Below are 12,484 nucleotides of genomic sequence, written 5' to 3' on the forward strand. Positions count from 1 at the left end.
CAGATAGTATGATCATTGACGGTATAGCATGTCACGACTGATTGATCAGTGACAAGTAATGCGTGGGAATGGTGATTATGACTGTAGAAAGGCCTTAGCCTTGTGGATAAGAACCGATGCTTCAAATCATGGATTAGACAACTTTAATACTTACAACACCCCTCATTCGTTGGTTGATTGTGATATGATTTTTAAGTCTGCCGGTAATATATGGCCAGGGATTGGTGAGGAAATCCTGCCTAACAGAATAAACTGGTATATGTGCCATAGAAGGAGAAATATGGACACGCGGAATAGTATCTGGAATAACTCTAGCAATTTACGGAGAGAGGTAATACAGCCGGTAGTTGCCAGCGCCATGCTAGAATTTTCCAATGAAGAATTAGAACAGATCAAAATGCTTTTACAAGGCATCTGAAAGTATTATGTATAGGTAATGTCATACAATGGGCTATCATTGGGTGTAGCAGAGTTAGCACTATATAATACTGGTTGATGCAATGATTAAGAGGGGAAGCGATGATGCCCATACCAGTATCACTGTTAGTGATGAATATAGGAAGACTAAAAGGGCGGATTTAGTTACTAAAAGGTATGAATCTACCAAAAGGAGAGATTGCCCTTATTTGGGGACAATTAATCGACACGTACTGGATTTTGACTTTGAAAAAATATGTTCTGTATCACTATCTACCAACAATATTTATGCCTGTCTTGTCTGTGGCAAATATTATCAGGGTTAGTCCATCGAATTATATTTATTACCAAATTGCAAAATTTTACTTTGTAACCGTCTTGCTTTTGCTAAATGGCATGTAAATTGTATCTAAATGTCTACTATTGTGATTATTCTATCGTAATACTGCAGTTTATCCATTAAACTTAATTTGGTATGCAACATACATACGTCGTATAACTCTTATGCTATATAATACATTTTATTGAATTAAGTTGCAAAATAATTCGATCTGGCATTAAGTATATGTATTTTTAATATTGTTTATATAATTAATAAAACAATCCATTATTTTATTTATTAATATGTCGTTAATGCAGGCCGAGGCCCCAACACCTATTGTAACATACATGCATTGGAGGAGGGACACTATTTATATATAAACTTAAAAGATTCACAAGTTTATTGTTTACCAGAAAATTATTTAGTCCAAGATAATTCTCTCAATGACATTAAATACTTCCTTAACCCAACCTATACCAATGAAGATGTCGAAGAGAAAAGCACAAAGGCGATATATGGAAAAGCTTTGGATGGAACTGATTTTATACCAGGAGTTATCGGGTTAAATAATCTGAATAAGACTGATTGTTTTAACGTAATCATTCAAGTAAATTTCACAATCATGTAGATTTTATGTTGTGTAAAACCTTTACGGGATAAAATGTTAACTTTTGACACAGGCAAGCTATCAAAGCCTGATAGGGTGGTTGAGACACTATCAGAATTGATTCGTAAGATATATAATCCTAATAACTTCAAGGGGATAGTATCTCCGCACGAATTTTTACAATCAATAGGGTTGGCTTCAAAGGGCAAATACAGGATTGGCAATCAAAGCGATCCAGCAGTATTCTTGCAGTGGTTATTTGTTTGGATACACTCCAAACTTAAAAGGAAGGGAACTAATAGTTCAATCGTAACAGATTGTTTCCAAGGAGAATTGTTTATCACTGAACATGTAGGAGATGAAATGGAGCAAAAGAAGACGCCATTCAAGCTATTGACCCTGGAAATCCCTCAAATGTCGGTATTTAACGATGCAAATGCCATTAGTCAAATTCCCATATACGATCTTTTTTACAAATTTGATGGCAATACTCCTAATGAAACAGAGGTGGGTAAATTTTGTACCTATAGCATTTGGAGATTGCCGGAATACCTAATTATCATTGTGAAAAGGTTCTATAAAAACAATTTTTTTGTGGAAAAAAATTCAACAATAGTAACATTTCCCCTAAAAAGCCTCAACATGTCCAGTTGTCTTCATCCAGATGCCGTACAACTTAACCCCTTGACAAAGTACAATTTAGTGGCATCAATTACACATGTAGGCCAACCTGAAAATGGGAGTTATAAAGTTTACGTTTGCCACCAACCTACAGGGGATTGGTATGAAGTGGAGGATCTGCTAGTGACCCCAGTACTAGCCCAACTTGTAACACTGTCTGAGGCCTATGTACAGATTTACCAGCTTGTTGATGAATAATTATCGTTAACAATTATTCTGGCCCAAAGTTTTAGGCCAGCACTGAAAAATGTTATATTATTTTAACCTTGGAGTAATTGTTAATAATTAATTAGATTAATATATAATAGGTGGATTATATGACGCATATGTTTGTTTTTTATTTTTATTAAATTATAAATTGACCGTTGATTGTCTTATTATTAATTAAGACTATAAATTTCGATTGTTAGCCTATTATTTAATTGTATAAAAGATTATAATAGTTAATTAATACGAATAATAAACTTCAGTAAGAGTGACGAATGATATCCACTAGATGATGTTAGAATCATATCAAGAAACGGTATATATTATCCCGTAAGTGATTAATTATCACGAATATAGCTCATAAGGATAAAATAAAAAGAACTATTGATGGTTATAAAATATCGTGGTGTGGAGTGAATGATCAACACATAGATTAATTATATAATAAAATATTTATAAATTATTATTTTTTATAAAATTTAAATAAAATTCACAAATAAATAATCAATGATCTGTGATAAAAGGTAATGCAAGTGACAATTATATCTAGTTACTGTTTAAAATGTGAGAGTTAGTCTAATGCTTAACAAACACAATTGATTAATAAATTAATAAATATTATATAGGGTGCTTTTGGCGGTAAATTGATTGTGATTATGGGCAGGGCAAAAGTAGTTGACTAATACAATGAGATAATATAGTGTGGTGGGGCAGTGAGATGAATGAGGATTTCGATTTATACGAGGGTCTGGACGACATAAGTCGTGCGGTGGAGGATGAGGGGAATGAGATAGAAACCGACTCATCTGACGATGGAATCACCTTCCTAGTAAACGACACTCCTGAAACATCAGAACACTCTGAAAATAAGAGTGCTTTTGGGAATTATGTAGAGATAAGCTCGCATATGAGCGCTAAGCCGCCAAAGTATGCGGAGAACCCAAACATTAATTCTTATTTACTCTTATGCAACTTAGATTGGTATGTTACCCAATCGCAAATTTACCAAACAGCGACAACTTTGGGTCAAATTTCCTATTTATATCTATTTGAACATCCCGTATCAGGCAAATTTTTAGGTCTTGCCCTCATTCAATATTCCTCAGCAGCTGCGGCAAAGATAGCACTTGATAGTCTGCCACAATTGTAAGTGAAAGTCTTATATAACGTAGGTTTAATAATCGCATAAAGGTACATGAATTGGATGATGAAGTCTACAGTAGATTAGCTAATATAACTGATCTGCATATTAATGGACGGGTACCTGGATTTTTATTAGAAAAAATGTGTAATATCGCAAATGTTCCCTTGCCAACCAAATCAAACGAAATTAGTAATTCTGATGCTGAATTTGAAAGGGTACAACAACAGTTAATTGATGCGGGAGATTTCAAATCCGCCATGGGCATATTTCCCTGGTTTCAATTTGATATATTCAAACTTTTGCGACCACTAGTCGCTAGTTATAAGACAATGCCCAAACGCAATGATTATATAAAACTCACTTGCACAGCGTCTGCCAAATTGGGCGTCAAAAGGTTGAATATAAGACCATCAAAATCGCCAGTAGTAAATAGGTCAATGTCTCCTAGGAGAAGATCGGCTCCCATAGATAGACCAGAGTCGTTAGTGGAACCCATTGAACTTGAACGGAAGTCCATAGTCCATTCCAGCAGGTACAGGGACTCACATCGAGATTCTGCCTATAGAGAAAATGATAGCTATTGGGATAGTGATGATCATAGGGGTAGAAGCAGGGTTAGGGATAACAACATAGAATCAAGATATAGATCCCGCCGCAGCAGGTCCAGAAGTAGGAGTAGGCATAGGAGAAGTCGGGAAAAGAGAGATAGAAGTGGAAGCGGCAGCAGATACAAGAGAAGGTCAAGAAGTAGAGATAGGGATAGTCGTCGGAGGCATCGTAAGGAGCGGCAACCCTCCCCTATCAGGAGAATTATCATTGAACGAAAGTAGTCATTTGAAATAAGCATTCGGCTACGTTTTGGAGTTATAGCGAATCGCGCAATTTGTAAAACATAATATTTTGATGTAAATATTTCTAAATAACTGCGTTGTAATAAAATTATGACTTGTAAACTATACAACAATTTGAATTGAATCTACATATACATAACGATAGTAAGGACTAGTTTTTAGCGATGAATTGACTAGTGGTTAGTGCTTTAGAATTTTTTAGCCTTTATTTCAAGTCACAAAACGTGATTATTTATTTAAATTGGAGTCTTGGTTATTTTGTAAAACGACAATAATTAAGTCGTTTAATAATTATAAAGAGTCTTTTGGTGGGGGATCAAATTGACTATTTTGGATGTATTTTTAATTAACAATAATCATGATTTGATATAATAAAGCCATCTAAATGATTTGTAAAAGTTTATAATCGACTTAATGTCAAAATATTGTGCGTTTCACATCACCATTTTGAAGCACTGTAATGGAAAGAGATGATTCTAAATCAAAAAGAGCATCATCAAATAGTTTATAATCAAACCATTTGGGTAGATTTGCCTGGCAAACTTTATATAACTCATCCTTATTACTGGGCTCCACATCTATACCCTTAAGTATAACACTCTTGACCTCCCTCATCCTATCCATATTAACCAAAGTCTGACCTATGTGCAACTGATCAAAGTCTATCTTTCCGCTTGAAGGGTCTATAAGGCTGGCAAATGTTGCTACCTTCATTAGCCTAGTGGCCTCTTGTACATCCCCAACTTCCACCGTATGGGACAATCGCATCTTGGCCACCGCCTGTGACAGCCTAATCAGAGCCTCCAATTGCCTAGTACTCGCCGAAGGTGCCTTGTTAGATAACGTTGATCCGTTGAAGAGTGTATGGACTGAGTCATTTGAACGTAAACGGAGGTATTCAGATATAATGATCTCCTTGGCATTAGGAGTAAGTTTGGGGTTGCAATTTGCACGGGCGTAGCTAATGTATGATGCAAAGAGGTGAGGATCTATAGGAGCAACATCTTGGGTGTCCGAAAAATTGGAGCAAATGGATAAAGCCAACGCCCTATCCTCAATCTCATTTGCAGTGTCGATTATCAAGTATATCAAATCAAATCGACTAAATAGAGATGGGGGTAAATTGATATTCTCAACCACAGCTTTGCGACGATCATACCTAAATAATTTAGTATTTACCTTGAATTAATTGGATTGGCTGACGCAAGAATTGCGGTTCTAGCATTTAACGTTGCAACTATTCCGGCTTTGGCAATAGTGACCGTCTGTTGTTCCATAACCTAGATAAAGAATTACTCACTTCATGTAAAACAGTGCGTGCCGATTCATTCATCTTGTCAAATTCGTCAATACAACATATTCCACGGTCAGACAATACAACAGCGCCAGATTCCAATATATATTCGCGCGTCTCGGGATCTTTACCAACATATGCCGTTAAACCTACTTGGCTGCTCCCTTTTCCCGATGTATAAATTCCTCTAAGCGACAATTTATGTACATACTGAAGGAACTGACTTTTAGCCGTCGATGGATCTCCACATAACAATATGTGTATATCGCTCCTCGTGTTATCATTTTTAGATCCCCCAAATAATTGGCAAAGTAAACCCATCTTTACATCGTCCCTTCCATATATGGAAGGGGCGAATGACTTTATTAATTTCTCGTATATGTTTTTGTCCCTTGACAGATTAAGTATTTGAGATATTAGTTCAGGAGACAAATGAAGATGTTCTGCTTTACCCTCCTCTGTCGAATCAAATATTCCCATTTGGGGAACCTTAACAGAATTTTTGTCAATTTTCCTAATGTGTAGCACGTTAATAAATGTCTTGAAGATTGTAGATAAGTTGCGCATTCTGGGATTCATTCTCACACCTGATGCACGAAAAATTCCAGTGATTTCAACCCTGTCACCTGGTTTAGCCGCGTCAATGCATTCATCATAGGCATACAACGATATTGAAGCTGGAAACTGGCCTTTACCTAGCACCTCCGGTAATTCAATCAACTTGATTAATTGCTTGCTAGTGAAACAGCACATATTATGCACTAGTTCGAATGAATTTCTTGAGCCACAATTTTTGCATAGCATGGGCTCTATCACATCGCCTTGAATGACGTGCTCATATATTTCGTTGTTGCATGTGACGCGATTTAATCCACTTTGCTTGTATCCATTACAGCGGAAAGCCGCCATCGTCATTTCGGGAATTACATTTGAAAAACGTACCACAATGCCCTTAAGAGACACCAGGGTCTCAATGTCCTTGGGTCCCAATAGTCTGGATGTGTCAAATTCGGGTTTATTGTACAACACAATCCTAGGTATGATGGCGGATTCGGTAATATTAAAGACCAGTGTCGTCAGTTTTTCAAAACACTTTCTCACGATTTTATCGATCTCACAGATGCAATCTGCAGGGTAATTTACTATCAAATGGTATAGCTTGCGGTCAAATAGTGCAATATGGGCTAGATCTACTGGGAAAGTCTTTTCACTGGTCATTTCCACTATCTTTAATAGTTTCTTAGCATAGTAGCTGAGCTCTTGGATTTCATTTGTGCTGGAGTTGATAATTATTTCATTATCAAGATCAGTCAATATGTCTGGATAATTTAAAGGATTAAAATCGTAAAAGAAGTTGGTAAATCGCTCGTAAACTTGATCAATTTCCTCGTCCACAATGTATGGAAGCCGCTCAATTTCAAAATCCTGCATCAAGAATTCCCTGCCCATATCGCCTATATCTCCCCTAGCTGCCCGAATTCTTCTTATCACCATAGGAGTCTTACCATACTGCGTATATTGAGTGTCATGTTGAGTATCAATACTCTCATTCAACACTCTTCTTCTACGCATGGAAATTGATCCCTGATCTACCTGATCATCAACATTTCTGAATTGCCTCACGGGGGTTTCATTAATGCTAGATCTCCTACGCATTGAGTGTCCATCAAAGGCGAGAGTCCTTCCATCCTGAGTGTTGTTGCGATTTGATTGGGAACCAGTGTTGGTAGAGGACTGGAAGGGGATTGGTATATTGTTGCTATTTAACGGGGTACCATTTGGAGTATTTTGTGTGTCGTTCGAGAAATTGTCCTGGGAATTATTATGCAAGGTATTTGAACTGCGATTGTTGGACATTCTTACAAGATCTAAATCTGAATGGGGGGCATTAGTTTGGTTTAGTTGCGCCAGTGTTGTTTCTTGAGTTGCTCATATCATTAACCGTTATGGATAGTGATATGATATTATATGTCGTGAGTGTTGCTTATCTCTGCAATTCTATATTTATGTGTGCCAAACTATGGCAATTGTATCGTATGCGAAAGTGACGTCTATCATTTCATTGTTAAATCCAATGGTTTTAGTTGCAATTATTGTATATTAATATTATCGACATTTTAACTCGAATGAATGGCATTTATTAATTATTTTGTGTTATTATTCAAATATTTATATATTACCATATATGTGCATGTGTTGATGCGTGGATTATGTTGTGATTGGTAATTGCAGTAATTGTGTTCCATACTTTTTTCACTTTACTACTCTACGAATAACAGTTCAAAAGTATTTATGTGTGAGTAATTTTTATATCATGATAACTTAACTCAATTCTTTGTTCGGTATCTTATAGTACCGTGTCTTTTGGGGTAGTGTTATATAGCATTGTTAGTCGCTAAAATAATGTTTAGCGCCCAAAGTTGTATTTTATTGCTTATATTTAATATCAACTGTAATTCTGTTGGTAGACTGAAACTAGCATTTATATTCCTAAAGTTTATATATGATTAATATCATCGTATGTATATATTATTAACTATAATTTAGTAATTAATCTATGAGATCCATAATATATATTTATTCTCAAAACATAATTTATTGTTTAGAGAATGTAATTGCGATATATCATTATAATTTTCTAGTTAATGTATTATAGTGTTGCCGATAAAATTTTATCACTTTATATCATTTTAAACTATTAACAATATAATTAAAAATGCATGGCATTATGTCGTACAATCGTTAATCTATGGATTTAAACGATGTCATTTCCCATTCTGCCATATACTACATTTGTATAACTAGTGGGTATGTTTATAAACTATTATATGCTATATTTAAATCATTCCAATGAGATATATATATTGTATATAATGATCTAATGAGATATATGTATTTGTATAATCTTTAGTTTTAATATTTAAAATTTAAATACTCTTTAGAAACATATAAAAATGGCATTAAATGATTATTAGTGTGGAGAATGGAAATTACAATGATAACGATTATTCAATGCTATTTTCTCTATATATTTGATCATATAGATTTAAAATGTTAGCTAGAATTGTTAACATTAGTGTTTGGGCCATTAAAAATAGTACAGAGCCTAAGGTCGTCCATATAACCTTATACATGGGATCTGGACTATTATCAAGGGATATAATCAATAAAAACTTCGGTGAAGAGTGAATTACGGATCCCATAATAAACATAATTATTTAAACTAAACAAAAAACGATATAATCACTCGTAGAGCAATGTTATTGAGAACATCTGATACTTAATATTTCATTTTAAATGTCTATGTTCAATTTACAATTATCACAAGTGATGACTGCATATTTTAAATTTTTACTTGAGTAAATTAAATTTATACTTATATACATATAAACTATGATATACTCTCCGGATGTGTAACACTGATTGTCACTCGAGCATAATCTCAAAACTAATTAACACCATTGTCTTAGTAAATAATTATTATTTATGTAGAAGTTTGATGTATTTTATACAATTTAAGCCATAAACTAAACCAAACTGATTGTCTTCTATGATAATAATTATTAAATCTATAAAATGAGATCATTTATGGTACAATATGTTTTATTGTAAAACTTAAAATGGTTAGTTGTGTTTTGGAAGTACTTTCCGAATTCTAACGGCTAATTTTCATCATTTTTCTTGTGGTATATCTTGTATATGATATTTGGATCGCTTTGTGGCGGCACGTAAACAGGGATTATTTCACTAGCGAACCATTTGGTGACGGTAGGATTTGCAAAGCAGTAAACTATTATTGAGGGGGAGACAAACATGGCAATCAGTTGAAACAAACCAAATTGTAATGTCCTTTGTCGTCTATTACTGCGATGATTGAAGCCATACCCCCAAAAACTCATTTCGGATCCACACAGTAGTTACCTTCTACCCTACATGCACAATGCATAGCTATATTGGCTAATTTTTGCGATCAATTTGATGGATTTTTTTCAACATAAACAGTAGGAAAATGAAAATGTTTAAAACCTAAATGACATTAGCTATAATAGCTAAATAAAAAAATAATCTAAGTTGTATGATGGATGATATATTTTCGGAAGATGTTGAGTGTGTTGAATCTATTGGCGATGTTGCTACTTTTGACTCAAACAGTGACATTGTCATAGGCTTTAAAGGTGAAACTAGATCCAATTATGCCGCTAGCACCCCTAATAGGGCGAATAGATTATTGGAATTTACAGAAATTATAAATTCAATACATTCGGATAGAAAAGTAGAAGTCAAACAAACAGTATCCGATAAAACTAAACGAAAGGACTATAAGAAAACATCTAGTAGTGATTACAGTGAAAATGACGATGATTCCGATTGGGAAGAATCTGAAAATTTGAAAAAAAAGAGGCTTATTATGGATCAAAAGGCATTTAAACAAAACCTGCAACATGTAGACAATTTGTTCGAGTAAAAAAATTTTTATTTAGATTGGTTGATAGAATTGGGAGCGAAAGTGAGAAGGAAGCTGTACCGACGACTCTGTTACAAAATTTTGTAGATAAAAAATGGCCCATCAAGTAATTTTGCCCTTATCCAGTGTAAAAATCGTGTTGATGGATCAATTTGGTAAAGTAGTAAGGGATCCAAAATTGGAAAGAGTGGAACTTCAAAAGGCATAGTAATTACATAACTTAGGATGATATTTGTGATGAATTGGCTAAAAAACTTGGTAGGGATTATGGATTAGACGAATCATTGTGGAGTCTAATTAAGATTAAATTGGATGATGAAATTGTGAGTAGGACTACGGTCTTTGGTATACCTTCTAATTATCTAGGTGACGGCATGTTAGATCTCGAGGATGGAGTTCAGATTGACGTTGTTTTCCCACAGAATTTCGACAAATAATTTATGTAGAGTTATCGCATATTAATTTTTGTTATATAATAATTTGCATTTAACTATATTACATAATGTACATCGATGCTATATATAACACGATTGTTGCAATATGTGATAAGTAAAATGACTTTGCGTAGGAACTAGTAATCGTCTAGAAGTGACATGTTGAATGTGTAATTTGTGCTAATGGCTATGTTTATATGTTGTGATTATTTTTAATTCATTCAAAAAAAAATCTTCACACAATATAATAGTGCCCATGTTAAGGACACTAGGTATGTATTATGGTGGAATGTATGAGCGATGTATGTCAATCTGACGGGTTGTATTCATCAAATCCAATTGATTTTTCGAATAATCCACTAGCAAATGAAATTACAGCTGAAATTGACAGATTATATATCGCAAAGTTTAAAAGTAAAGTGGTTTATACTTTTCATAAATTATTACAATCAGACAGTTACGCTAAATGTTACGATGATGATAGTGATAATTTGCGGTTTCAGACTAACAAGTTGATTGATAAATTACTAAAGGAATTTTTTTCGGCCAGTTATGGCTTTCAAACTTGGATAATCCTACAATTGATACGGATGGCCAAGCAGGAAGATCTTATTTTACCATCAGATCCTCCCGGGGATATTGTTAAAGTCTTATCGCATATTATATTATTTTATAGCATTCCAAATGAAGTACTTGAATTGACAATTGAGGCGATCAGTAACATGGATTCAAAGTATTTAATAGCTATAGTACGAAATATCCGGTTGTATCTCAAGGATAAACGAGATTTATGGATTGATTGTAATATTTCATTTTCGAACGTTTACCACCAAATACTTGCAATAATGATGAAACTACCCCTACCAACCCTTAAATCCAAGAGATTTCGTGAGAAATCGGCTAGTATAAATGATATGGATGTTAGTGATAGGAAGAAAGTAATTATTTACAGAAAAGTTTACCAGGATTGTTGGGTTCTTATATTCCAGCGATCAGACCGAATTGATTTATCACAAGACATGATTAAAATGATACTCAAACATTTGCCTGAAGCAGTATTGCCCTATTTAACCAACCCATTCGTTATTGCAGATACACTACTTTCATCATTTTATATCATTGATGATGTTGAATGTAATGTGTTGTCACTAATTTCACTTTTCTATATTGCAACTAGTGGGAATATTTCTGTGGAGGAGAGTAATTTATATGAGGCAAAGGGGTTCTACTCCAGGTTATATGATGTAACAACAAAACTACTGCATGTTGAGTGTATGGCTAATGGGTTTCATGGGAAAATACTACAATTAATAAGGGAATGTGTGTCAAGTGGGATGATTCCCGGAATCTATGCGATAAAATTTGTGAAGAAATTAGTCCAACTTGCTTGTTTGGCACCTTCCCACCTCGCAATATCGCTCCTCGCTCTTGCGTATTCTCTTTTCCACCGACACATTGACAGTTGCAGACCACTTGTCCATACCCAACCACACATAGCTAAATTGGTACAGCTTCGCTATAATGATACGGAAAAGGGAGAATCGATAGATTCCCCCTTTTCAAATAACTACAGCGTCACCCATGTAATACCAAATGATCTTTGTGAGTGCCTGATAACTGATGGGTTGGATGACTTTAAACCCATACCTTGTCTCTGGGAACTAGATCTTTTGTCTCGACATGTAGATAAGAATGTAGCAACATTGGCCGAGAGTTTTGTGGTGGATAAGTTGCCAAAAAAGCTCTTCAATCCGTTCCTTTTTTGTGACCCCCTGTTCTCGTTGAGAAAGGCACTCATGACTGAGATAAACACCCTTGACATGGGAGTAAAGATCGGTAAAGGTGGTAAGGGTGGTAAATTTGATAGGGGGGTTAAGAGGGTCAACAAAAGGAGGAGTATGTATATCAAGAGGGTTGGTGAAGTTGGTAAAATCAGTAATTTTAGCTGAAGTATAAGGAAGAATAGATTATTTTTTTGTAACTTTAATTGCAAAACTTAAATTTTTAGTAAATCCACAGTATTTATTGTGTAAACATAAGTGGCGTGTGATAAATTACAGTA

General features: G+C 34.6%; 9 protein-coding genes across 9 annotated transcripts; 5 read left to right on the forward strand and 4 right to left on the reverse strand.

Annotated features, from left to right (window-relative positions):
- Window positions 1–58: 58 nt before the first annotated feature.
- Window positions 59–418, forward strand: BMR1_01G03240 (hypothetical protein; the record flags this gene model as incomplete). Its single annotated transcript, XM_012792258.1, has 1 exon — window positions 59–418. The coding sequence occupies one exon, from the start codon at window positions 59–61 to the stop codon at window positions 416–418; it is 360 nt and encodes a 119-aa protein (XP_012647712.1).
- Window positions 419–500: 82 nt separating this feature from the next.
- BMR1_01G03245 (U4/U6.U5 tri-snRNP-associated protein 2) lies at window positions 501–2,225 on the forward strand (the record flags this gene model as incomplete). Its single annotated transcript, XM_012792259.1, has 3 exons — window positions 501–738; window positions 1,057–1,346; window positions 1,368–2,225. 3 exons carry the CDS (start codon window positions 501–503, stop codon window positions 2,223–2,225), a joined length of 1,386 nt encoding a protein of 461 aa, XP_012647713.1.
- A 727-nt stretch (window positions 2,226–2,952) lies between these two features.
- BMR1_01G03250 (hypothetical protein) lies at window positions 2,953–4,208 on the forward strand (the record flags this gene model as incomplete). Its single annotated transcript, XM_012792260.1, has 2 exons — window positions 2,953–3,380; window positions 3,407–4,208. The coding sequence occupies 2 exons, from the start codon at window positions 2,953–2,955 to the stop codon at window positions 4,206–4,208; spliced, it is 1,230 nt and encodes a 409-aa protein (XP_012647714.1).
- Window positions 4,647–7,380, reverse strand: BMR1_01G03255 (minichromosome maintenance protein 4 (cell division control protein); the record flags this gene model as incomplete). Its single annotated transcript, XM_012792261.1, has 3 exons — window positions 4,647–5,388; window positions 5,409–5,509; window positions 5,530–7,380. 3 exons carry the CDS (start codon window positions 7,378–7,380, stop codon window positions 4,647–4,649), a joined length of 2,694 nt encoding a protein of 897 aa, XP_012647715.1.
- A 287-nt stretch (window positions 7,381–7,667) lies between these two features.
- Window positions 7,668–7,769, reverse strand: BMR1_01G03257 (hypothetical protein; the record flags this gene model as incomplete). Its single annotated transcript, XM_012792262.1, has 1 exon — window positions 7,668–7,769. One exon carries the CDS (start codon window positions 7,767–7,769, stop codon window positions 7,668–7,670), a length of 102 nt encoding a protein of 33 aa, XP_012647716.1.
- Window positions 7,770–8,528: 759 nt separating this feature from the next.
- BMR1_01G03258 (hypothetical protein) lies at window positions 8,529–8,735 on the reverse strand (the record flags this gene model as incomplete). Its single annotated transcript, XM_021482975.1, has 1 exon — window positions 8,529–8,735. One exon carries the CDS (start codon window positions 8,733–8,735, stop codon window positions 8,529–8,531), a length of 207 nt encoding a protein of 68 aa, XP_021337557.1.
- A 450-nt stretch (window positions 8,736–9,185) lies between these two features.
- On the reverse strand, window positions 9,186–9,422 carry BMR1_01G03260 (conserved Plasmodium protein, unknown function; the record flags this gene model as incomplete). The annotated part of the gene is made up of 1 exon (XM_012792263.1): window positions 9,186–9,422. One exon carries the CDS (start codon window positions 9,420–9,422, stop codon window positions 9,186–9,188), a length of 237 nt encoding a protein of 78 aa, XP_012647717.1.
- A 179-nt stretch (window positions 9,423–9,601) lies between these two features.
- Window positions 9,602–10,425, forward strand: BMR1_01G03265 (conserved Plasmodium protein, unknown function; the record flags this gene model as incomplete). The annotated part of the gene is made up of 5 exons (XM_021482977.1): window positions 9,602–9,984; window positions 10,005–10,094; window positions 10,115–10,190; window positions 10,213–10,333; window positions 10,355–10,425. 5 exons carry the CDS (start codon window positions 9,602–9,604, stop codon window positions 10,423–10,425), a joined length of 741 nt encoding a protein of 246 aa, XP_021337558.1.
- BMR1_01G03270 (NOC4, UTP19, U3 small nucleolar RNA-associated protein 19) lies at window positions 10,704–12,371 on the forward strand (the record flags this gene model as incomplete). The annotated part of the gene is made up of 1 exon (XM_012792265.1): window positions 10,704–12,371. One exon carries the CDS (start codon window positions 10,704–10,706, stop codon window positions 12,369–12,371), a length of 1,668 nt encoding a protein of 555 aa, XP_012647719.1.
- Between the last annotated feature and the right edge of the window lie 113 nt (window positions 12,372–12,484).

The sequence above is a fragment of the Babesia microti genome, chromosome I (assembly GCF_000691945.2).
Source record: "Babesia microti strain RI chromosome I, complete genome".
In the NCBI taxonomy this organism is placed as follows: domain Eukaryota; phylum Apicomplexa; class Aconoidasida; order Piroplasmida; family Babesiidae; genus Babesia; species Babesia microti.